General features: G+C 42.4%; 2 protein-coding genes across 2 annotated transcripts; both read right to left on the bottom strand.

Annotated features, from left to right (window-relative positions):
- Positions 1–322: 322 nt before the first annotated feature.
- Positions 323–10,019, bottom strand: abhd10a (abhydrolase domain containing 10, depalmitoylase a). The gene is made up of 5 exons (XM_017702876.2): positions 9,871–10,019; positions 6,366–6,549; positions 4,788–4,899; positions 3,938–4,075; positions 323–2,107 (listed from the first exon to the last, which is right to left on the bottom strand). The coding sequence occupies exons 1-5, from the start codon at positions 9,938–9,940 to the stop codon at positions 1,766–1,768; spliced, it is 846 nt and encodes a 281-aa protein (XP_017558365.1). The 5' UTR covers positions 9,941–10,019; the 3' UTR covers positions 323–1,765.
- Positions 10,020–23,718: 13,699 nt separating this feature from the next.
- On the bottom strand, positions 23,719–26,227 carry gsx1 (GS homeobox 1). Its single transcript, XM_017702877.2, has 2 exons — positions 25,608–26,227; positions 23,719–25,247 (listed from the first exon to the last, which is right to left on the bottom strand). Exons 1-2 carry the CDS (start codon positions 26,041–26,043, stop codon positions 24,868–24,870), a joined length of 816 nt encoding a protein of 271 aa, XP_017558366.1. The 5' UTR covers positions 26,044–26,227; the 3' UTR covers positions 23,719–24,867.
- Positions 26,228–27,067: the final 840 nt, after the last annotated feature.

Raw genomic sequence — 27,067 nt, forward strand, 5'->3', positions numbered from 1 at the left:
ACCCAGCAACAAGAGGTATTCACAGTACTTTGTGGAACTGTGAGATCAGTCCTCGTGTGGTGGAATGGCTTTGTGTGTTTTAAAGGAAAATTACACCACCAAATTTACATGCACTCAATAATCTGATCAAAACCAGATTTATGCAGTTATGTGATCACAAACAGCCCGCTCCAGTTTCTTAGATCAGAGTAAGGTCTAGAAATCTGATTAAGAAATCCGATAAAGAGGCTGGATTTTAGCTCAGTTATCAGATTTCTTAGTGCATGTGAACTCTTACTCTGATTTCTTTCAGATTTCTCAGCGCATGTATGAAAAGTGACTGCAGTACTGGAAATAAGCAAGCAACGTTGCCATGAGACAGCAGCAAAACACTTTTGGAGCAACATGTTCATATTTTAGTGTGGGCGGAAAAAAAGCCACGTCTTCTGAGAGCTTATTAACTGGTTGCAAAGTAGAAATCCGATTATTGTCTGACGTATGTAAACCCAGAGTTTCCCCATTATCTGATTACTCAACTGCATTTAAACATGTTGATTAGATTCCTGATAAAATCTGATTTTCTGCAGTTATCGGATTATTAAGTGCATGTAAACATATTCATTGAATGAAAACAGGGATAAGGAGAGGTCAGTTGGCGTTATACAAATGTATAATGTTAAACAGCTCGTTTTCAGTTGTTAATTCGGTGAGAAGTATTCCTTTAACCAGTGTTCTCTGGGTTCCTTTCTTGAGGCCTAGCCTCACAGGGCCAGACGTCTTAATAAAATTAAACATGTGGGCTAAACAACTTCTGGTGCTGGATTGCAGCTAAACCCTCTAGTATGTGTCCCCCTCTTAACGCTACCCCCACATTGTTCTTATGTCAGGAGTACAACTGATAACACAAGCAAAGCAAGCTACCTAGTGAAAGCTCGTTAGCTAACAGCTGTTTCTCTCGTGTAGTGTTTACTACACACTTTGGAGTTTCTTGGGGGGTTTTGAGCCATGCTAACTTACATTACATCCATGGGCTAACGACAGGCTTGCTGTCATAGACTATTTCTCAGTCTTCCACAGACGTTCTCATTACAAGATCACGTTTATCCCCACACAAAACTAACTTGAACCAGCGTTATACACAATGAACTCCAGTGCACAGGTGTCTTGAACTGGATTAGAGGAAAATGTCCCACTGTCTTCAAAAATCATGAAGCAATGTGGTGAGACGAGACTCTCTGGTGATAAATTAAAGGAAATGCTCAAACAAAAATAAAGGCACACATTCTAATGCATGTCTTTCTGTGATTTGCCCATTCTGAGCTACTGTATAGAGGGACCAATAAAAAGGGAAAATTGGGTCAAGCCTTAGATAAAATAAAAAGGTGAAAAGCTTAACCATAAGATGGAACAAAACAAACAAAAAAAAAGAAAAGGCATGAAGAATGAGTTCCTTTTGCTGAACATGTTGCACTTTGTTGTTTTGTGGTGCTCTCACACAGATCAAGATTAGGTTTGCCTGAGGAGGGTTGCATGTGTGTGCATTCACTACATCAGTGTTGTCCCAAAGGTAAGAACAACTACCCACAAGCAAGCGGTCATTTACCTGCTGGGCATTTGGACATTAGAATACAACTACATAGCTTCTTACCACTTTGTACCTCACCCGACAGTCGTGGTTTTCTATAACACTTGAATTCCTCTCCCCAGTTCCCCTCCTACCAACGCAGTCTCCTTCCTTGAAAGTCAATCAAAGCCCTCTCCAACCCCGACTGATACTATGTCCACCTCACCCCAGCGTGGTCAGCTTATCAATAAGGTCATCGATGGTGTACACCATCAGCTTGATGTCGTCCTTCTCAGACATTCGGTGGTGGCCGTGTTTGCGGAGTACGACGTCCACATCGTTGCTGAGCACACGTTCAGCCACCTGCATAGAGACATGCCATGGAACATCAGCATCCTTCAGGCCGTGGATGAGGCGCACAGGGCAGGCCACTGGGATTGGGCTCTGAAGGATGCAGTGGTTCTCTGCTTCCTTTAGAAAGTCTAGGCTGAGCATGTACGAGCCTTCCTCGTTGTACCGGGTGGGGAAAGACCATGAGCCACGCTCCTCAATCTCCTTTCTCATCTGCAAGAGGGCAAAAGAGGTAACACACAAACACGAGATCAGCGTTTACTCAGCAAGACTTAGATGCCTTCACAGCTAGTTTTTAGCGTCTTCCCTGCAATTTGACACTGTGTAAAACTCGAGAAACACTAGTGAATCATTTTAGATAGAACAAGTAGCAGGATTAATGTTTAGGCACCACAGTCATAGCAGGAAATCAGCCAAAAGATTCTCATGCAGATGGGTATTATAACTCAGTTGGTAAAGAGGATTTAGGCAATTACTGGCTCCTTGTGGAAGTAATTACAACATACTGCATACAGATAATGAAACAATATAACCAAGAACTTCTGCGCAAAATCTAACTGCATTTTTTCCAAGAAAATTGTTCTGGCTTTTCAACTCCTGTCATTGCAAGCCACATTTATCCATCCATGTTGACTTTAATACAAATTTGGTCAAATAATGTTGATACGCTGAAACTGACCCCAGCACATTTAAAACGCCTTCCAGTACAACCAAAAACCCTCCAGCACTAGTAAAACTAAACTAAAAAAATCTAAAAACTAAAAAAATCCTCCCCATGCAGAAGGTCACTGAGCACAGGATTGATATCTTCCTTGCAGACAATCATGGAGGAGGCACATGGTTGTGGTCCAGACAAAATGAAATGCTTAATAGCAATATGTACAGGTCAGTATGGACACAGTAACCATCTTCAACATAGCACAGGAACAGATAAACAGTTCGTAATTGGTTGCCACTGAACACGCTGGTTTGCAAATTCTGTCCCACATAGCAATCGGATTTCAGTCCAACTAGCCAGTGATGCACTGGACTACGTGTAAATACATGTAGCTGACATCAGGAAACAATACAGATACCAGACACATGAAGTAACTAGGTGTAAACAGGGTCAGAGTGACATCAAGTGACACTTGCAGTTTTGTCCTAAAAGTACACAAAATATTCACTTGTTTACATTTGTGTAGCAGAATGTGTGGCGGGACAGTGGGACTGGAGGCTGATACACAATGCTGTGGAGGCTGGGTGGGCATGCTGTAGGCCAATGGTGCAGATTGCATATGCCAAACCCAGGCAAGTGCGGACAAGGACCACAGCCCAAATGATATGTGCAGGCTGCCATGACATAGTTGAAGAAGGTGAGTGTGATAAATAAGGGCACTAGGTTTTTGCACGCAGGTGGGTGTGGTATGTGGTTGAGTGGCATTAATAATTAAGCCTATGCAGACCTCTATAGACAATACATAAGTTCCCAGCTTATTAGGTACCTTACATTCAGACAAACAGCATAGTCCAAACGGCAGGCATCACGTGACTTGTGTGCAATGCAATCAGTTCCACATAATTCAACATTCTTACATAATGCAGCATCTTGTAGTGAAGCGCAAAGGAAATGCAAGATGGATTACTAGATGGATGTGGCTAATAAACTGCCAACTTAGTATAGTAGATGGAACTAATAAATTCCTGCATTTTAAGTTAAGTGATACTTTTTTAAGTGATACTTTTTTAATCCCACAACCGGAGAAATTACACCTCCACATTTAACCCACCCATGAAGTGAAACGCCACATACACACACACTAATGAAGACACACACTAGGGGGCAGTGAGCACACTTGCCCAGAGCGGTGGGCAGCCCTAACCACGGGGAGCAATTTGGTGTCTTGCTCAAGGACACCTCAGTCATGAACTGTCGGTGCTGGGGATCGAACTGGCAACCTTTCCAGTCACAGGGCCAGTTCCCTAACATCCAGCCCACAACTGCCCCATTTTGAGCCGTGATGAAGCCCAGGTAAGTGAGTGTCTCTTCAAACCTGTTCTCACCTCTATCGGCAAGGTGTTGAAGGCTGTCACAAAGTGATCGGCAGCTGTGGAAATGCCCACCAGGGCAGCGATCTTCTCTGGCCTTGCCAGAGCAGCCAGCAACATCAGCCAGCCTCCCATACTGGAACCTACCAGTATCTACAGTAATGAGAAAGTCACATTAGGAAGAGAAAGGGTGGACACACTGAGGACCCTATCTATTAGAGTGCTGATTTGAAATCAGGTTTTAATATAAGATTGAAAGGGTCGTGATACCCAGTCAGCATATTTCCTCAGAGATGCTTGAAAAATATGCACTTGACTTATTCTGTAGTTTACTTTTATTTTACCAGCCAAGTGTGATACAAAGTTCTAAGATGCTAAGTTCAGGTTTATGTATGTGTATGATTATTGAAGAGCATTGGCAGCTTTGGAAGCCATGGATCCAGACCACCAATCTAGCTAGTCTTCTCTCTATAGTATTTTTTGGAGACTGAGCACAATGAGTACTGAGAGTTCCAGCTTGCCTACCAACATGGCAACATGGTCTTCTTAATGTGACCTGCAGCAAGTTATGTCCAGCTCTCTACTGCACTTGCCCACCCTATATAATATGATCTCATGTACCATATATTTAGCAGCAATTAAGTAAACATGGAATCTGACTGGACTTCTGCCTGAGAGCATTTCAGGACAGCAGATCAGTGCAGCTATTTAGAAAGCTTGTTAGTAGGAGTGCTGATCTAGAGTCTGTTTTGAGGACTCAAGTCACTATAAAGAAATAAGCTGATCTGGGAGTAGAACACAGCCAGTCCAGCAAATTCAGTGAACGAACACACTCACTACCTGAGACTGTTAGTTCCTCTCTTACCTGAGGCCCTTCCACCAGCTCGTCCAGCACATACAGGACATCCTTCTTCCATGTACCGATGTTGTAATCGGTCATTTGCCCTTCAGACGCCCCACAGCCTGTGTAGTCAAACCTGAGTGGTTCCAGACACATTTATCAGACAGGCACGTATCTACCTACTGAACTTGGCTGCTTTGAATGATACGTTTCTCTAATAACAGATTAAATCCAGACCAAGGCAAGAGAAAAAAAAATATTAATTTAGTCCAGGACTGGGTGGCATGTTCTGCATAGCTGAAAGGGTTAAGATGTAAATGATGAAAATTGATGTTCTAGAGTGCCCATACCTGAGATCTACTTTTTATAGTGGACAGGTCATTTGAAACTTATTTTAATGCACTGCAGAGGCCTATATTGATATTCAGCATTACAGGGAAAACAACTGAAAAATTACACTACCACTATTGTCAGCTAGGTTTCTGACGTCTGGAGTTAATTGTTTCTGTGCATAGTTTGAAAATGCTTCCTGACATTCCCCTTCCTTCGGAAGTGCGACTCTTCTGAAAGAGTCAGTGTGGTGCTACAAGAACTGGCTATCGATAAACGAAAACTTTCTAGATTGCTAGAGAGGCAAACTCACAGCAGTTTAGGTGGGCTGTGGCGTAGTTATGGTAACAAGCAGTAAAATAAAGAGACATTGGCCACACTTCCCGTCAATTTCGGTGACCTGTCTGCCACCAGACACAAAAAAGTATTGAAATTTGATAGCCTGTAAATAAAATGGCTATATGTGTTGTAGTCATGGTGACCCCTGGTTCCCATCACCACCACTGTAAAGAAATCTGAGCCTCTAAATTCAACTATTGCACAGCAAACCCCTCTGAACAACTTGGTTTACACCTTAACTACTGAATTATGCAGAAATTTTAAAAAGCAGGTGAAATTCCCCTTGTAAGGAAGTGCTGATTTAGAAACGCAATAACAGTCTAAATTTGGTAATGAGACTGACTTACTTCAAGGGTAAAGAAAATGGTCCTATACGTCATGAACACTCAAAGAACCCTTTGATCAATTAAAGGGATTCTTCAGATGTGCTTTAGATGGTTCTATATAGCACCAAAAAGGTTCTTTCACTGTTACAAGCATGAAATCATAATAACAGAAGAACCCTTTATGGTGAAATATAAAACCTTTTTCAAAAAGGTTAGAAACATAAAACATCCATAACCATTTCATGACGCAAAGGATTCTTAGAGTGTTCATGGATCAATAAACAACTAAACAGCTCTTGAACAATCATCTTTTTAAAGTGTGTATTACTTAAGTAATACAATGTCATTTCAACATCCTGCCCTATCCAAGTTATGCAGAAGTGCAAAAGTAGAACCAACAATGAAATTTGTTGTATGAACACACACACACACATATATATATATATATATATATATATATATATATATATATATATATATATATATATATATATATATATATATGTATACACACACACACACATTAATCCTCAATCAATTGAACAGCAACAAAAACAGTAATTTAACAGAGTTAATACTGTAAATTCTGATCTAGAACGCTGACTACCTCAGGTAGGAGTGACCCAGAGACTTGCAGAACTCTTCCAGTGCTTCTGCCTTCCGACCGCCCATGTGGGAGGCAAAGCCGGGGAGGAACACCACTCCTGGACTCTTCCCCTTCAGCTTCCTGTAAGCCAGCCTGGGTAGGTCTGGACGTGTGGCATACTGGATGGTGGTTTTATGCCTGACTCCTGCACAGAGGAACCACAGTAACTTAGGGTCAGTCCATGTCTCCATGTCACTGCAGTGCCGTATTCATAATCTGTGAACAGGGTGACTGTTTAACCCAAGGCTATCTTAACCACTTGAAGAGTTGGTTCTTCATGGGTTCTTTAGTAAAGAAAATGGTCCTATATGGCACATTTTTAAAAAGACTGGAATGCTGAGACCTTGCTGCTGAAAGCCATTTGTTGGTGACCAGCTAAAAACTTATTTGCATTTAGAAATAAGCCATGAGATCACAGCATCTTTAAGATAATTAAAAAAGGGGTTCAAATGTTTGACTTCAGGGATCCTTTTCACTGTGTGAGTGTACGATACAGAAACTGGAGAAATGTACTGGATTGTTGGATAGCTTTAGTTTGCAGCACAAACTATTTCACATAAATCAGCAGGTCTATGCTCCCACTAGAGCAGACTGATTTGGGGGAAACATCAGATTGCAATTTTTCTGACCAATATTGTGCTTCAATTGCAGTAATTTTCTAGAAATTAATTTCCAGGCCTGTTTTTTTTTTGCCAAGAACACCAGAATATCCACTTTTTCTGGCATGAAGTTTAAACAGAGTGCATGAGACTACTAGTTAGTTGTGATGTCACATATACAGAACATGGGTGTTTTGTTGCTTCTGATTGGTCTGATTTATCTACAGCTAGCAGACAAGCTCTGTGTTCTTAGTTTAATTTTTATCCATGTATTATTTATTACGCAAAAAAAAAAAAAAACAGCTTATGCAGTTTGAAAATTGCAATTTCAAAATAAAAGTGATTCTTTCAACTCTACCTCCCACCCCACCACCAACAGCCTCATAAGTAGACTTTTTAGGCTAGTAAAAAATAATAGAAACCATTAAAAGTTTCTGCTGGGGAAAAAAAAAAACAGTAAGAAGACCAGTAAGAATTCCAAGCCAGCTTATCACTGTTGTTGGAAGAAAACCAAATATCATATCTCCAAAATGGTAACTTAACAGGAGAAGGAAAAAACATACTTCTTTCTGATGTCTTTCCTAGTCATTTTGGACCATTTCTTTTGATCCATTCTTCATGAAATTTACATACATTGTAAAGACCAACAGGCCTTTTCACATTATGCCAAACACTGAAAAACGAATACAGGGTTTTCTTCTGACAGCAGCGTTATGCTGGTCAGGTGCTGGTTTATCAGGTCACCCAGCATAGTCACGATAGGTGACCAGCACACCAGCAACCAAAACACAGCGTAGTGTTTTTTCTACCCAGGTATTGAACTAGATTTCCCATATTTTGGCCTTACACGGATATATACCTTCAAATTTGTGACAAAACTGTATTATATACGGATAAACACTAAGAGCTCACACTATGTGAGCTAACTAGTTAGCTAAGCTAGGTTAGCACCTTTCAGACACTCCACTGCTCCCTTACTCAACAGCTAAAGGGCTAACTTGCTCCTGGCTAAGCTGAGGCCTGTCTGGGTTCACTCACCCTCCTGCACACCTGCTCTCTCACTCCTTCGAGCAGTTAGCATGTTTTTTTTATTAATAAACTCACTGCAGCACTCCTCCTGTCTCTCTGTGTTTGTAGCGCTGAATGCTAGCTCTCAGTGATGAACCTTTCCGCTTTCCAGCGACTCTGATCAATCGGCTCAGCTCCCCAATACGAGTCGACTCTTTCGGTTCCCAAACGGGGGCGCTTTCGTGCTATTTCCCCCCCAAAATGAGCCAATTTAGCGATCATGTCGATCATTTCTTATTAATAAAACACTGCTCTACCCAATAATTTACAGAAATTGCAGCATGTTTTTAAATCACATCTAGTTTCACTGAATGAATTTCATGAGACATGGACAGACAAAACAAACAAAATGCAGGTAAATCCATCAGCTAGCCATGAATAGAGGCAGGGAAAAGTAAGAAAATTGAGTTTTGTTCTAGCGAACTTAGAAAAAAGAGAGAAAGAAATCGACTCTTCGATGCGAGTCGACTCCCAGAGTTCAAAGAGTCGACTCGTTCGCGAACGACACACTGCTGGTAGCTGATGGCTTCAGCGTGTTTCTGATCCCGTGTCAGCCGCTGGGAGATTACACTGAAAAATGGAAGGAGCGGTAAGACCGGACAGCTCATCAGCTGCTCCTGACCAAACCCAGAGAAAACGTCCAGAAAAATGGGTTTCGGCATTATAAATAATGTGAATGTGTTACTGAGGCTTGCCTGTATAGCTGGTCGTGCCCACCGAAGCTCCTTCACAGCCCTTACGCGGCTATGCTGCTGTATTCTTTCCATATTTATGTAAAACATCATTATTTACTATTATTATTATTATTATTATTTCAAACGCATCTAATGCCCGGCGTGTTGAACAGTCTGTACACCCAACACGCACTTAAATACACAGAGGTGGTTCTTCACTAAAGTCAATAGTCCTATTTCACAAACAACAGAAACAAGTGCTACTGCTGGTTCTTGATAGTTTGCTAAGCTAATGTTTCTAAAGAACCCTTTTTTTGCATGGATGAGTTCTATATAGAACCATTTCATGCTTAAATGTTACTTATATGGTGAAACGGTTCTATAACACTGGAAGGGTTCTTCTATTGTACCCTCTTAAAAATGATGGTTCTTCATGGGTTCTTCAGTAAAGAAAATAGAACCAGGAACACTCAGAGAACAGTTGTCATGAATGAATGAATGGTGAAATGGTTCTTTAGACTGATGGAGAGAGCGTTGTGTAGGGCTCTACACTGAACCTTTTCGAAAAATTGGTTCTACATAGCACAATTAAGGGTTCTGCTATTGTTATGATGTCAACTTAAATTTCTAATCACAGAAGAACCTCTTTTGGTGCGACGCAGAAGCATTTTCAATAAGGTTCTATATAGAACCATATAAAGCACATTCCCCATCAGTATGAAGAGCCATTCCACCATGCAAAAAAACAAAAACAAAAACAAAACATTTAAGCATGAAGTGGTTGCCTTTACTAAAGAACTCGTGAAGAACCATCCGCAGCCAGACTCTACTGGGTCTTTCTGGTGGTCTTTCAGAACCATTTCACAATATAGAAACCATTTAAGTATGACATGCTCCTGTGTACCACTCACAGGTCTAAAACAGAACCGCTGCCTTTAATAAAGAACCCCCGAAGAACCATCTGTTCTAAGGCTGTACCTACACCAGACTGTCTGTCTTTACCCTCTGGTTTTACTGGGTGGATCTGCAGCCCAGACCGAGATGCGCCCTTGAGTTACTCCGCCACTCCCCCCACTGACCGAGCGGAGCCCCCGGGTCTGTCCGCGTTAAACCCCCACCACTCACCGGCTGCAGAGAGCGAGCGGGCTCTGAGCATTAGGAGGCTGCAGGACTGTCGGAGCACCGCGGACGCCATGCTGCTGCTCCGCGCTCTACGGAGACACCACACCACGCCGAGGACGAGCCAGCTCTCCTCTAACGGGAGACGGTGGTGAGGTTAGTAGAGCCTCACCTGATCCTGCTGCCCTCTGCTGTGGAGGAGGAGTACTGCAGCCAAATCGCTGACAAACAGGCTGTAGTACTCGGCTCGGTATGGAGCCCTGTTGGTGACATCCCATGTAAACAAAAACAATGCGTGGTCCTATATGAATAAAAATAGTACGTGGCCACAACTTATTAAGATGTGGGAACAAGATAGTTAAGTCATGGCCATGACTTGCTGAAGCATGAGAACAAGATCCTAATGCGTAGGTAAGGTGTGGGAACGAGACCCTAATGCGTGGCCACAACTTAGTAAGGCGTGGGAACAAGATCTTAATGCGTGGCCACGAATTAGAAAGGTGTGGGAATAAAATAATTAAGTCATGCCCACGACTTAGTAACGCGTGGGCACGAGATCCTAATGCATGGGAAAGACTTAGTAAGGCACAGGTATAATTAAATCGTTGCCATGACTTGCGAAGTCATAGACCCGCATTATTTTTATTTATACAGGATGTCACCAGCAGGGCTCAACTCAGTAAGGCATGATATTGTTCCCACGCCTTCCTGAGTCGTGGCCACACATTAGGATCTCGTTCCCATGTCTTACTAATTTGTGGCCACACATTAGGGTCTTGTTCCCACGCTTTACTAAGTCGTGGCCATGGCTTAATTATTTTTTTCCCTCACCTTTCTAATTTGTGGCCACGCATTAGAATCTTTTTCCTACGCCTTACTAAGTTGAGGCCACGCATTAGGATCTTGTTCTTATGCTTCAGTAAGTCATGGCCATGACTTAACTATCTTGTTATCTATCTATTAACTATCTGTAATTATAATTGTATTAGTCCTCTGATTACTACCACAATAAATCACTCTCTCTAAACTGGTCAAGTTTCTATTGCTCTAAAAACTGCTATAATTAAACCACGGCTAAAAAAATTCTCCCTCAGCCCTGATGTCATTGGAAACTACAGGCCAATCTCAAACCTCCCTTTCCTCTCCAAGGTCTTGGAGAAAACAGTTGCAGCCTGTCTTCTGGATCATCTCAGGCATAATGATCTTTTTGAGAAGTTCCAATCAGGTTTCCGCTCTGCCCACAGCACTGAAACTGCCCTGATCAGAGTTACAAATGACCTATTAATGGCAGCAGATACTGGCTCCCCTTCACTTCTTGTCCTCCTGGATCTGTCTGCAGCATTTGACACTGTTGACCATGGCATACTTCTGAACAGGCTCTGTTGCATCATTGGCATCAAAGACACTGCATTGGACTGGTTTAAATCATATCTAATGGACAGAACAGAATTTCTTGAGCTTGGGAAAGCCAGATCTCAGACTTACTCAGTGACCTGTGGAGTTCCTCAGGGATCGGTCCTTGGCCCCATCCTTTTTATTCTGTATTTATTGCCACTGGGCAATGTTATCAGACGCTATGGAATTTCTTTTCATTGCTATGCTGATGACCTACAACTTTACCTGAAAGTTGGCTCTTCACCATCATTACTGTCATCAACTTCTCAGTCAGCAACCCCTCTCACACAACTTACTGACTGCTTGGAGGAAATAAAAGGTGTGGTTGGCTCATAATTTTCGTCAGCTGAACAGTGCAAAAACTGAGGTAATTTTGGTTGGAACCCAACAACAGATTCGGCTATCCCATGTTTCCAGAATTACACTCTTTGGACAAGACATTTCTTTATCCTCTACAGTCAACAACCTGGGTGTTAAACTGGATTCACAACTCACCTTTGATAGTCATATTAAACATATTTGTAAGACTGCCTACCATCAGCTCAGAAATACTGTCAAGTTGCGTCCTATCCTCAGTCTGTTTGATGCTGAAAGACTGTTCCAAGCTTTTGTGTCCTCAAGACTGGACTACTGTAATGCTCTTCTCTTGGGGCTCCCTAGTAAGAGTATTCAGAGATTACAATATGTTCAAAGCAGTGCTGCCAGGGTCCTGATGAAGGTACGCAAAAATGAGCACATTACACCTGTTCTTCAGCCTCTTCACTGGCTCCCTGTGACTAAGAGGATTGAATACAAGGTTCTCCTCCTTACACACAAATGTGTTCATGGCCAAGCTCCCTCTTACTTAAATGAACTGCTAGTACCACAGACACATCTACGAGCCCTTCGCTCTGTGCATCTCCACCGTCTTCTTCCAACCAGAACAAACCTTGGTACCATGGGTGACCGTGCCTTTTGTTCTGCAGCTCCACGCCTTTGGAATGCCCTGTCTGACCATCTGAGGAAGCCTCAGACAACTGATTGCTTTAAAAAGGAACTAAAGACATATCTTTTTAGGAGGACATATGGACAATAAAGTATCATATTTTATTAGTATTATTTGATTATTATCTTTTGATTAATGTTTTATACTGTGAGCACTTTGAGATTTACTATAAATGAAAAGTGCGTTATAAATCCAATGTATTATTATTATTATTATTATTATTATTATTATTATTATTTGTTCCCACATCTTAATAAGTTGTGACCACGTACTATTTTTATTTATACAGGATGTCACCAGCAGGACTCAACTTAGTAAGGCATGATCTCGTTCCCACGCCTTCCTGAGTCATGTCCACGAGTTAGTTATATCATGCCCAAGCCTTATTAAGTTGTGGCCACACATTAGGATCTCATTCCCACACCGTACTACATCATGGCCCAGACTTAATTATCTTATTTTCACGTCTTATTAAGTCATGGCCACGCATTATTTTTATTTATACAGGATGTCACCAGCAGCGCTCTGTAGCTCAGAAAGAAGTCACTTCCTTAAACGTCCTCCTGATATGGAAGTCCAGAGAAGCCGAGAGGTACACACTACAAATGATGACAAAGGTTCTATGTAGCACCAGAAAGGGTTCTTCTGTTGTTACAGGCTTGATAATCTGATAACAATAGAAGAACCCCTTTGGGTGCTGTATAAAACCCTTTTCGAAAGGTTCTATATAAAACCATCTACAGAATATTCTCTATCAATCTGAAGAACCCTTTCACAATGCAGAGAACCCTTTAATCAAAGGGTCCTTTGGGTGTTCATGTTCATCTATAGAACTATGTTTTTTCTTAAAGAACCCCTGAAAAAGCATCATTTTTAAGAGTGTAGTTATAATTTTTGGTATGGTTATTGTTATCCTGAGATCATGACTTAATTGTCTTGTGATCACAAGATACAGAAGTTGTTTCCTCAAGATCTCACAATTTATTTCCCTGCTGAAGATGACCATTTGAAACCATTAGGATTATAGCCTAATGGTTTTGCCTTCTTAATTGGCTTAATGGTGACCACTAGTTTCCTGTAGAACATCTTTAGATCCCATTAGGAAATGATCAAATGCATTTAGAGTCAGTCATTATTCACCTGTTAGACCATTAGGATCCTTTACAATGTGATATTAACCCATTAAAGCCAAAACACATTATAAAACACTCAGCGGTTTCTGGTTTCGGTTTGGTTTGCTCAGCAGGTTTGTCTTGTGATCTAAAGAATGCCGTGATCTTGAGAAAACAACTTTCGTTATCTTGAGATCACAAGAAAATTAAATAGTGGTATTGAGACAAACACTTTTGTTTTCTTGAAATCTCAGCATAAATTAGGATACGGAGAAAAAAAATTGTTATGTTGAGATCAGAACAAAAATAAGTTGTGGTACTGAGAAAAAAACTTTTGTCTTTATGAAATCACAACAAAAGTAATTTGTGGCACTGAGAACAAAATATTTTTTAATCTTGAAATCACAACAAAAATAAGTTGTAGTACTGAGAAAAAAAACTTGTTTTCTTAAAATCACAACAAAAATAAATAGTGGTACTAAGAACTTTTGTTATTTTGAGATCACAAGAAAAATAAGTTGTAATATTGAAAAAAAAAGATTGCTATTTTTAGTAATTTTTTTTTCTCAAAAACGTTTTTTCTCATAATTTGACCCCCAGGTGGATGATAAATATGAGTCCAGAGAGGCTATGAGGCAGCTATGATTTACTGGACTGTTATCTTGAGATCATGACTTTAAGCATGCAAATGGTCCTGTATAGAGCTCTTGGTTATATATATATATATGTATGTAATATACATATTTGCCTAGCTAGGATTGGGCATACCTAGTTTAAAAAGTCCCAGAGTATAACGTGATCGGTCAGCAGATGGCGCTACAACCCCAGTGGCGGGCCAGTTGGACCCTGTCGCCTGAATCAAGAGGGCATGTTGGCGGACTATGGAGCCTATTATTGTGGCAGGAGACAGCAGACAGCGATCCACAGACCATCTCCAGGTAACTGCTTCACTTTGACGACATTTAGAGTGCACTACTGCTGAGTGGACGAGTCTTTGTGTGTGGTCTGGTGACTGGATGATTGATAGACTTGCATATATGGGTAACATTGAAGCGCTGCTGATTTGGTGGCATGGCTGTGACAGGTGGCACCTTATTGAGACCAGCTCTGAAATGCAGGTTGAGCAACTTAAAGCTGGCATCTTTCCTTTGAAAGTGGCATCTGGATACCGTAATAAAACCAGGCTTCTGAAGGGTTAAAGAGTGGTTTAAAAGGAGTTTAGTAATGGTCATTAATAAGCAGTTATAAGGGGTAGTGACCTGTTGCTTGCAGGATAGTGAGCCCACATTCATCTATAGTGTTACACGTCAGATGTTGCTGGTTGCTGATCTTATTTGTCGTCTCCATCGGGCAGCATTTGACCTGACACAGTCTTCACATATCCATATTCTTCTGATATAAGAGCTGTTTGTAATTGTGAGTCATTCTATGACAGCGTCCATATTCGTGTTTACAGATATATTACACTTGAAAAGCATGTTAGGGTTACAATGTATTTATATTTTAAAACAATAAGTTATTTTAACTATTACACCTTCTTCAATTTAGCAAATAGTTTTTAAATCAATTATATAGAATTCCAAGCACCACAGAAGAGCTCCTCCTCACAGTCATGTGTAAAGGGTGAAGCCATATTTTGAGGGACAAAAACACGTTTTTATGCCATTTTAACTGCAATAATCTATACATGACTATGAAATCTATGATTTAAATGAATTGCACGTAATGGAAGGTGTTGTCCCCAGGAGTCATGTCACGGGCGTTACTGCGTAACAAAAAATCTCTTATTTTGAAATAAAAGTCACAAAACCCATCTGTGAAGTGAAACACCACATACACACTAGTGAATACACACACACTAGGGGGCAGCGAGCACACTCGCCTGGAGCGGTGGGCAGCCCTATCCACGGTGCCCGGGGAGCAATTGAGGGTGAGGTGTCTTGCTCAAGGACACCTCAGTCATGGACTGTCGGCACTGGGGATCAAACCGGCAACCTTCCGGTCACAGGGCCAGTTCCCTAACCTCCAGGCCATGACTGCACCCCCCTTTTCCTTGTTTTCTGAGGACCTGTGAAGAAAAGCACTTGGTGAGTCCACTGTGTCTTTCAGCTTTCAGACATTTTCACATTCAGCTCATGATTTCATAGAGAGCTTTTAGTTGAAGTCACTGGTGTGACCTACTTTATTCTGAGGTAGTTGTGAAAATATAGAATACAAATTAAGATCAAGATTAAATTACATGATTGACAACATGTGGCTTGATGCTCTGTAGCAGTTATTTTGTAAAATGTATTTTTCATTAAAATGCCTGTGGTGTTACCTTTCTTATGTGTAACACCAATGAGGATTGGTAACACCAGTGACTCCTATGGACAGATTGAAAAAAATGGACGTTTCCGTAGAATGACCCAGCTGCTTATTGATGTGTTATGTCGAATTATGTTGAACAGTCAATAATGATATTCTGTGTTTTCCTGATGGGTTGAAGGACTCTAATGGTTTAACAGCTCTTAAGACTGGTTCCAGATGTATTTAGTGGTTTGTTAATAGGTTTTAAAGGTGTTCTACACAAAACTAGTGGTCACTAATAGTAACTAATGAGCCAATTTCTATTAGAAAGTAAAGCAAATCAGGTTTTAATCCTAATGGTCTTTCCTCAGCAGGGATTGTAACCTGTACACATGGTTCTTCAAGGGTTCTTTAGTAAAGAAAATGGTTCTACATAGAACCATTAACACTCAATCAACCCATTTTGCAGCATGAAATCGTTCTTCAGGTTGATGGAGAATTTGCTGTAGATGGTTCTAGAAAATGGGTTCTTGACATCATACCAATAAAAGAACCCTTTTCGGTGTTATACAGAACACTTTTCAAAAAGATTCTATATAGAACCATCTATAGCACATCCTTCATCAATCTGAAGAACCATTTAACAATGCTTTAATCATGCAGAAGGTTCCTTGAGTGTTCGTGGTTCTATATAGAACCATTTTCCTTACTAAAGAACCCTTAAATAACCATAATTTTTAAGAGTGTGTGTACATTGTGACAATGAAATATTTGACAGTTGAATGTTTCAGTGCATAGGTGCTCACCTAAAAAGATGGTTTTTTAAGGGTTCTTTAATCCCATTTATAACTATGAGCTCCATATAGAAGCATTTGCATGATGAAAGGGTTCTTCAGATTGACAGAGAATGTGTTGTATATGGTTCAATATAGAATTGCACCAAAAAGGTTTGTCAAGAGAACCTTTTTGGTGCTATATAGAACCACATGCAGCACACTCTCCATGATTGACCAGGGAAACCATTTTACCATGCAAAGAACCATTATGGTTCTATATATGGGCTAAAGGCTCACTTAGAAGCAGTGATGGACAGTAACTAAGTAAATGTAATTAGTTACTGTACTTAAGTAGTTTTTTGGTATCTGTACTGAAGTTTTTCCATTTTGGGCGACTTTTTCCTTTCACTCCACTACATTTTAAAGTCTAATATCTGACTTTTTCCTCCGCTACATTTTGAGAAATCTGTTGTTCCTTTTGGTTTCTGTGTGTATAAAAACGTAACATGTCAAAACCAAAGAAGCGCAAAGCACCAATCAGGGCACAGCGGTCACTTTGTTCTGAGCTTGTTTTGACCTTTTTTTGATAAATTTGGGAGCACATACATCCTAAATGATGAACTAACCTAACTTTGTGTAAATAGACCACAATATAGAAATATGTCCACACATGCAGTCGTGACTGGCCTGTTTCTTTTTTTCTCAATTCATACAAACACTTTCATTCTATAGTACTTAGTTTCGGTTAGTTTATGTTTATGAACACAGGCCTACAGATCAACACAGTAAAGGAAAACTCAGTTCTCCCTGCTGGAAACTGTTTACCTTCATTGTTTTGGGCTTATGATCATTTTAATAGACGTCAGCGTCACTAATTAATGATGTTCTATTAAAAGACTGGTTTACCAAGAGAGACGCCGGAGGACTTTCACCTGAAATGAGTTCATGAAGCCAGTCTTGTTATAAAAATGATAACAGGACCAGATCAGAGCCAGAATTACTCTTTTAGTACTTTTACATTCAATACTTAAGTACATTTGAAGGTAAATACTTTTGTACTTTTACTCAAGTGGAGGTCTAAAGGGAGGAACTTCTACTTTTACTGGAGTAATATTTGACCTTGGGGATCTCTACTTTAACTCAAGTACATGATTTGTGTACTTCGTCCACCGCTGCCTAGAAGGACCATCTTGTTCTAAGTGTGTGGTGTTAAGGTGGCGCTGAGCGCAGATGGATTTAATGATAAAACTTTTCAGTGAAAGTTAGTGAGCGGGGAGATGCGTGTGCTGAGGGGTGGTCCCCTCTAGGGGGCGCGCTGCACTGGTCAGAAGGTTTAAAAAGCGCACAAGGTGCACGTTTTCGGCCTCTTTGCAGAACCTGCACCTCCGGTAGGTTTATACCGATCCTGGAGCGTAGTTTGGTTGGTAGTCGCTGCGCTGTAAGAGAAATGAACCACATGAGCCTTAAAAACCCAGCGTCTCACACTGTTGTGCAGCCACGTCGTCCCTGTTTGTGAGCTGAGAGCACAGAGCTGCGCTGCTCCTCCTCACTTCCAGCACGGTTCCTCGTTATGACATCCCTGTAAAAGGCTGCCAGAGAGGTCCCTCACCTCGACGCTAAACTCACACTGATGAATGCAGCCCCCACGCTGGAGGAGGAGAGGGAAAAAAGGCCAACAGTTGAGCAATTTCTGCAGCTTGTGTCAGGGCTCATGACTAATTCCCGTATTTAAATGTGAACGGCAGAAAGCTGCGCCCATTTGGCTGCAGCCAAGCGCATTTGATGGCTTCAGAAAGACTTCAATGGCGCCGAGGGAGCAGAGGTGATCGGGATTGTTTAACTGCGCAGAGCTCAGTCAGAGCGGCAGGGCTGGGAGCTGCGCCGGTCGGCTCGGCCTACGGCGGCATTAGGAAACTTACCACTCGAGAGCGAAGTGCTCGGCGCTTTGTTTCTAAGTCAGCAGAGTTCATTATTCCGCGACCTCTTGACATCGCAGGTGCAGCGCTCAGATAGCTGCGGATCCTCTCTCTCCCTCTCTCGGCCTGAGCGTCAGACTGCATGGAGTTAATTATCAGCGCCGCACGCGGAATTTCTTTGTGCTCTTATAATATTTCAGCTGTCTGTGTTATACATGCCAGACTACCTGCTCTCATCGCAGCAACCATGGAAAGTCTGATATGTGGCCCATGTATAGAAATATATCATTAAGGGCCAGATATATTAGAAAAAATATGTGGTCATTATGATAGCACATATATATATATATATATATATATATATATATATATATAAAACACACAAATATATATATATATTCTCTCTCTCTCTCTCTCTCTCTCTCTCTCTCTCTCTCTCTCTCTATATATATATATATATATATATATATATATATATATATATATAGTGTGTGTGTGTGTGTCTATGCGTGTATAAATAGATCCATCTATCTATCTGTCTATATCTATAGATAGATATACATACTTCAGAAATAATGGAATATCTTACTCCTATATATATAAGCATGTTAGCTTGTGTAGGTTTTAATGCACATTATACACATTATGCATCCAATATCTAGTTATATATATATATATATATATATATATATATATATATATATATATATAGTTATATATATATATATATATATATATATATATATATATATATATATATATATATATAGTTTATGTTACTAGATATACATAAACACACACACACACACACACACATATATATATATAGGTATATATACACACATATACTGCTATTATATGATGATATAATATCATATATGATATGACATGAAATTCCATGCATATATTCCATATATTCTTGCATATATGCCATACATAAACCATGTTAAATAGTCATATTAAAAGTCATGCTCATATATACGCCAATACACGTCATATACTTGAAATCCATGCATCGACAAAGATCAGGGACATAGAATGGGACGTTGATTTAGAGTTGATAGGGAGGGAGAAGGGGGGGGGGGTCGGTGTGTGTGTGGGGGGGTGGGGGGTGGGGGGTGTAATGCACTTGCAAGGTCACGATCAATGCCTGTCCCGTCGTGATGGATTTCCTGGCTGGATGCATCGCCACAATCAGGGCTGTATCCGCACTGACCTCGCCACCAGTCCGAAAGCTTTTTTATTTATTTATTTATTTTTGTTTATTGGGACTGGTAGCGAGTTTCTTTGCGAGCCAAAACCAGCGAGATGGAAGGGGATCCCATTAAAGAGTGTCCAAACTGGAGTCCAACAGGTTTCCCACCCTCTCCCAAAAAGGTTTAGGAACTAATTCCGCTTCAATAACGAGCGCAGTCCGCATCAAATCCTGTTTAAATGTTACGACAACAACAACAACAACAATAACAACAACAACAAAGCCACCTCGTGCTTCTTTAACAGTTCTGTCCACCGGGAGCGACTAAAGTGAGTCATGAAGTGCAAAAATGACAGAATCATAAACGAGCGTGCACGTAAATACTGCACGTTTCACGTGTCCAAAGCACTGCAGCAGTTTCCACCTTCCCAAAGCTCGCTTTGTTGTTTGTTTGTTTGTTTTTACCACACAAATAGAGCTTGAAACAAAAAACAAACAACGACAAAGTGTTCTCTTGCTTGTGAAACAACATTTGAGCACAGAAGTGTGAACGTTTCAACACCGGGGACAGCAAAAAGGGGGCTCAGCGCTCGACACCGGACCCCGCTTGTGCTGCGTAAACGTTTAATTTAGTTTAAAAAGTAAACACGGCTGTTTATATATTGTACATGAAGTGTACGAAGTCGCTCAGATCAAGGTTGGGAGGATAAAACGCGTCCCTGGAGGAGAGCAAAATAAAGTTTAAGAGCGCGCCAGGGGCTGAGAGAGCCACGCGAGTTTGGAGCAGCCCTTATTGAGAGGCCACGTGTCCGTTTCCAAAGCCTCTCCAACTTAACCACCTCCATTGTGCGCCTCAGCCACATCGGCAGCGTCCCTCCACATAAAGGGATTTGCAATTTCAAGATATTCCAGCTTAAATGTTTTTGACAGTTCCCTCGCTTTGGCCTCGGCCTGTTCATTTTAACTGTGCCAAATGGGTCACCTTGGGTAGCTGTCTGCGCGCGCAAAGGGGCTTTTGCGCGCATTCAGCTCGGCTCTTTTTTTTTTCTTCCTCCCCAACTTACTTTCCTTGACGGGGAAACCAGCTGCTGGTCGTGAAAAGACGGCTTATTAATTGTCCTTTGTCATGCAGAATTGCTTGATTTCTAAAGAAACGTACAAAGGCTCCTTCTTTTTTCTCCAGGATTCGAGTATTTTGTTTCGTGCGCGCTTTCCAAGCCCCATCGACTCAGCTGCAGCGCCGCCGCACCGTCTACCAGACTCAGGTACCGGGCAGGCCCCTGCCCCTTTTGTCCTCTTTGAAATGCTCTTGTAAAATCGGGCAGACTGATTTGTTACGAGCTGCTCTTTTAATCTGATAGATAAGAGACAAGTCTGAGAAAAGGCCGTCAATGAAAAATTAGTCGAGGGCCAGGCTGCTGCGGGATGGCTGGGGGCCTGTTGACTCAAGCGCTCCGCTCTCAGGGTCACGTCAACAATTCGCCTTTCTTCTCGCCAGAAAGACACTGTAGCCCCCTTTTCTGGCTTCAATGAATTGATCGGCACAAAATTAAGAATAAATAAATTGAGCATTGGCCCGGGCGGGGTAGAAGGGGGGGGCTTCTAAAGCTCCCCCAGGGCGCGTAGCACAGCCTCGAGCGTGGCTGAATGGAGCAAAAAGGACGCAAAAAAAGAGAAAGAAGAAGAAGAAGAAAAAAGTAGAAGAAAAAAAGAGAACCGCGGGTCTCTATAGCGCAATTAACAAAATGCTCTAATCCCATATCTTAACAAATGCAAATATTGGCAGTTTTGTTAAAATGTTTAAGTGAAGAATTGAAGAGAGAGTTTACAAGAGCAGCCCCCCAGCATCCCCTAAGGGGCACAATGGCCGGAATAATTTAGTAAATGTGCAGCGAGCTCACTGGAGCCTTTGTGCGGGACGCTGGAAGAAACTAAATACCATTTAAGTCCGTTTTTAATGGGTTAAATGAAGTTTTAGTGCCGCGCCAGGAAAGCAGGATGCGCCGCGCTGACGCACCGGCAAGCGCGCAAAGATGTGGAGCGAAAAGCGCGTCGCAGCAAAAGGCATCATTCCTGCAATAAAATATGTGTAAATACATGCATACTGGGCTTTAATCGAGCCATTATTCCCAAAAACTCACCAGCTCCAGCTCCAGCTCCAGCGTTGGATGCACTGAGCGCTTTATTATTGTTGTTATTATTATCACTAATGCTTTTATGACATTTGCATTACCTTTGCACATTTCTCCACCATATATACTTCATTTTTTAAAGAGGAGCACTCAGCACCTCACGTGAACACCCTTTTTTAATAAACGAGAAAAATTAAAGAGGGGGCAAAAAGATGCGCGCGTGCAAAGAAGGAGGCTCGCCAAGCGCGCGCTCGCTTCAATCCCTTTAAATAAATTTAAATATCAACATCGCTTCATCTGCCCCATTGACTCCCATATTTTATTCATTTGCTTATTATCGTGTCCACGCATGAATATCCTCACTGGGACTCTTTCTTTCTCCTTCTTTCTTTCTCTCTCTTTTTTTATGAACTCGCTGCGCGCTCTGAGCCGCGTCCCCGGGGAAAAGCCACGGAGGAGCCGATTAACGCGCTTCTTCTCCTCGCGCGCTTCTCGATGCAGATTATCTGTCCTGTTGCTGCGCGCTCAGCGCAGACCGCGGAGCCCAGTGACTGTGGATGGTCACAAACTGAACATTTACAAACGAATTACACACAATACAGAAAGACCGGTGTGGAAACCGAGGACTGCGAGTCCTGTTTAAGCCCCCTGTCACTGTCGGAGCCCTCCTGCTCCCCGCGCACCTGCCTCGCTCCGCTCATCAGCTCATCACGCCCTTCAGCAGGTTGAAAAGGTGGCAGAAAAGCAGTAAACGTGTGTAGAGTGGGAGAAAGAAGTGGTAAGACTGGAGTGACGATCGTCCAGCACTTCACATCTCCTGGAGGCTCTTTTACACAAAATAACTTTTAGTAAAGTCACTCCAACGTTTTTTTAAAAAATGTGCATAATTAAAGTGTTAAGATGTAAACAGAGTCGTTCAGAGTGATTTGGTGTGGAATGTTCTGTTCCAGAGAAACTTACAGAGTCAGGACTGTTCACAGTGGTGGTGATAGGAACCGGACGTCCACCTCCAAAAGCAAACACACACACATTATATACATATACATTACGCACGCACACACACACACACACACATATATATAGGTATATATATATATATATATATATATATATATATATATATATATATATAGATAGATAGATAGATAGATAGATAGATAGATAGATAGATAGATAGATAGATACAGTGTTTCCATTTAAAAACTCGTAGGTTCACTGGTGGTTATGATAGTATAGAAAATTGTATGGTGGAGGGATACATAATATACAGGACGTTGTGAGGCAAAATAGTCCCCAAAATAACATTATTTTTCCCATTTTTTCCCATCGCCAACATTCCACATAAAACTCAGAAGACCATGTAGGTTCACTTGTAGTTTTGATAGCGAATGAGATGTCTATATTTGTGTTGTAGTCATGGTAACCCCTGGTTCCTTTCACCACCACTGTAAAGAAATCTGAACCGTTTAAATTATGCTTAAATAAAATGGGTGGAATTGCCCTTTAATTCAGCTTGCAGACACGCGCACACTGCACTATTAAAAGCTGATATAGGCCTTTTCTGTTCTGTGGTCCACGGTGTAGGTCAGATCCCATTAATATCTGTGTGTCTCTTTGCTGGAGCTTTACGTGCAGATGACTTTCTCATTGATTCTCCATGAACGCGTAGCGCGCGCTGAGCTGCAAGAAGAGAAATAATAAAACCAATTTCTGCTGTTTGAATTCGCTTCTCGGCCCCAAACACTGCGCACGATATACTTATGCTGTAAATACGCCAACAGTTCAGCCAACACGGCAGATCTGCCGCGCGCAACAGCGCGATCTGCTCTTTTTAAAAGCCTGGAGAACGTTTAGAGATGAAGAAGAGCACCTGCTGCATGGTCAGCAGCTTTAATGTGTGGAAACACTGAATGCCCCGCAAGATATAGAAAGAAAAAGAAATACATTTACAAGACTTGCTGCTCTGCCCGTTGCGTAAAGGCAGTTATATTGTTTGGAGCAGCTTAATTGAGTTTTATGCGCAACCGAAGCGCAATGCAGGACACAAGGCGCAGTTTCACTAAGAAATAGTCTTTATTTCCAGTAATAAGTTTGTTTTTTAAATAAATAAATATTCTCAGTACATTGAGCATACAATAACAGGCTTCTGTAGTGGAAGTGATGTCTGGAGAACGCGCGTTCGTCACGAACACAGCTGCTCCATTTCAGGCCGTTCCGTTTCCCAAACAGCAACAAAAGCAACAACAACGATATCAACATCAACATCATCAGCATCATCAACGCCCATCCAGACTGAGATGCACGTACAGAACAGTCAGCCTAGGGTAGTTTATATCTTTCTGTTTGGAATGTTGGCAATATTTGCATATGCAAATATCACCAAACTCGTTTTGGTGACGTTGGAAGGTGTTTGGAGACGGAACCGTAATCTGTTCTCAGAAAGAAAAAGAAAACTAACATCGTACAACATGTATACAATTATACAACAGTTTTTAATATAAAACCTCTATTCTCTCTCTCTCTCTCTCTCTCTCTCTCTCTCTTTATATACATATATTTACAGGTGAGACGGCGCGCGCGCAGGTGTGTTCCATAGACCAGATAACTTACGCCAAAAGTCAAGACACTTCAGACTTAAGTTGCATGGCATACACTTAAAAAGAAAGTTCCCCAGCGGTTCTTTAGTAAAAGCAATGGTTCTATTTAGCACCATGAGGTCTGCGTGCGTGGTTCTTTGCATGGTGATATGTTTCCTCAGATTGATGGAGAATGTCTTGTGTACGGAACCAAAAAGGGTTCTGTTTTTCTATACAAGCTAGACGTCCTAACTACAGCAGAACCTTTTTTGGTTCTAAACAGAACCACACACAACTCAGTGGTTATATATGAAAAAGGTGCAATAAAGTACTAAACAAAGTTCTGCTTTTGTATACACGCGTGACGTCGTCACAAAAGCAGAACCTATTTGTGGTGCAATATAGAACCAAACACATTCTCCTTCAATCTGAAGAACCATTTCAACATGTATAAAACCATTTACGCACGCAGGGGTTCTATACAGAACTCATGGTTCTGTGTAAAACTATTACCTTTGCTTAAGAACCCTAGTAGAACCATATTTTTTAGGTGTGTAGCCACCGCCTGTTTGTTTGTTTGTTTGTTTTAGCTGCTCTGTAAAGTCTCTGCGTGCGTCGAGACGCGTTTCACGGACTGACGGACAGATCTGCGTCCTCTTTCCCCGAAGATGAAGGTGACCCCGGCGCGTCCTCCTCTTCCTCGGAGCAGCGCGCGGACGACAGGGACGACGAGCACGTGCAGGCGCGCTGCTGCTGCTGGTGCTGGTGCTGGGCGCCGGCGCGGTGCGCGCCCCCGCCCTTTCCCTCCTTCTTGTGCTTGACGCGGCGGTTCTGGAACCAGATTTTCACCTGCTTCTCGGACAGGTTCAGGTAGGTGGCGATCTCGATGCGCCGCAGCCTCGACAGGTACATGTTGGAGGTGAACTCGCGCTCCAGCTCCAGAAGCTGCGTGCTCGTGAACGCCGTGCGCATGCGCTTGCTGCTCTGCAACTGGCTGCTGCTGTTGTCTGGAAAACAAAACAATAAGAAAACAAATCCATCAGTTGGGAACTTTGGCTGTTTGGACCGCTTTAATGGGCGCGCGCAAAAGTGCGTTGGACCGACTGGGTTTTGGTGACTGTGGTCAGAGTTAAATGCTTAGTAAGTGACCTCTGGGCTCTTTTTTAGGTCCAGCACGCTTTGACTGCGCAAAATGCGCCAGATCATCATAACTGTCAAACTGGTGGCTGCGTATAGGTCCAATTACGCACGAGATTTAAAGGCGTTTGCGCCGTCATAACTTCTCTAAAGTTCTTGATTCTCTAAAGTTCTAGATCTGGTCCATCCTAATCTGGCTTCAGAGCGTTGAAAAGACAGTGTTCACTTACCGATGGATATGCAGTGGAACTGACGCGGGTCCGGCAGCGGGTAGGAGGTCTGGTACAAGCTCGGTCCGTGTCCCAGGCTGACGCCGGCCGAGGGCGCGTGCTGGCGGGACAGAGCGAGCGCGGCAGAGTGGCAGTACTGCGAGCTCAGGGCGGCCGGGAGCGCCCCCTTCAGGAGAGGCAGAGCCGCGGGGGGCGACGGGTGCAGCTGAGGCGCCGGAGCCGCCGTCACGCAGAGCGGGCAGAAGCACAGCAAGCCCCCCTGAGCCTTCCGCGCGTGGCATGACCCCGCCGCCGCCGCCGAGAGGCCGTGAAGCGGATGGGAGGGATGGTGGACGGAGTAAGAGGGGAAGAGCGGGGGGCTGTTCGCGCGACCCTTCTCTCCTCCGCCGCCTGCCTCTCTCAGAATCAGCGAGTCCACAAGAAACGACCTCGGCATGCTGTCGGTCACGAGCCCCGGATTCACCTCGCGAGGAAAGACGATAAGAATAGTAATGAAGATGATGATGATATAACAACAAAGGCGCAAACTTTGCCAGGAGCGTGCTCGGTCTCGTCGCTGTGCGCGTGCAGGAGTGATGCAGGAGCGAAAACCCAGCGGCTGTTTAAATAGTTGGAGACCCACTTCATCCATGTGACCAGCTCTCTCTCTCTCTCTCTCTCTCTCTCTCTCTCTCTCTCTCTCTCTCTCTCAATAGGGGTTTTGTGCCTTTTCTCTGCGCATTCACACTGCACGCTTCCCCATTATTTCAGTTGTTAACTAAATGAACTGCATAATGTAGTCTATTCTTGTCAGCCCCACCCACGCCGCAAGAGGCAGCACTGCCCCCTTTTCTCTTTTCTCTCTTCCCCCTCGGTCTCGTTTCTTTTTGCGCTATATAGCTCTTTAGTGTCATTTTAAAGTTGATTATTTTTTTTCTATCTCTCTCTCTCTTCATTGGTCGCATGGACACTATTGCTCTTTGTAATTGGACTCGTTCACCTTCGTCGTTCGGAGCTCGTGCGTTGGGAGGGGGGGCTAATAGGGGTGGGTCAGGGGGCATGAGACGCATCAGAAGTTGAGCGATGACGGGAGAGAGTGCACCTGCACTTTATTCCAATTATTCACCAATAAAACCAACACAAGGCTGTTTAGAGCTGCTTAGAGAAGCTGAGCAGGCTGATCTGAAAAAGAGTCAGAAACCTGCGCGAGATCTCACGCACAGCTCGAGCCTGAGATGATGATGATGATGATGATGATGGTGATGATGGTGATGGTGATATGAACCACACTGGAGGTCTGAGAGAAAACTATGATTAAATAAATCAAGTCTTCGGATGTAAGGCTTAAAGACATTTGTGCTATTTAAAATAAAACCCAGTCACATTTACACACACACACACACACACACACACACACACACACACACACACACACACACACACACACACACACATATATATGTGATGGTTCTTCAAGGGTT

Source organism: Pygocentrus nattereri, chromosome 23 (genome assembly GCF_015220715.1).
Source record: "Pygocentrus nattereri isolate fPygNat1 chromosome 23, fPygNat1.pri, whole genome shotgun sequence".
NCBI lineage: Eukaryota > Metazoa > Chordata > Actinopteri > Characiformes > Serrasalmidae > Pygocentrus > Pygocentrus nattereri.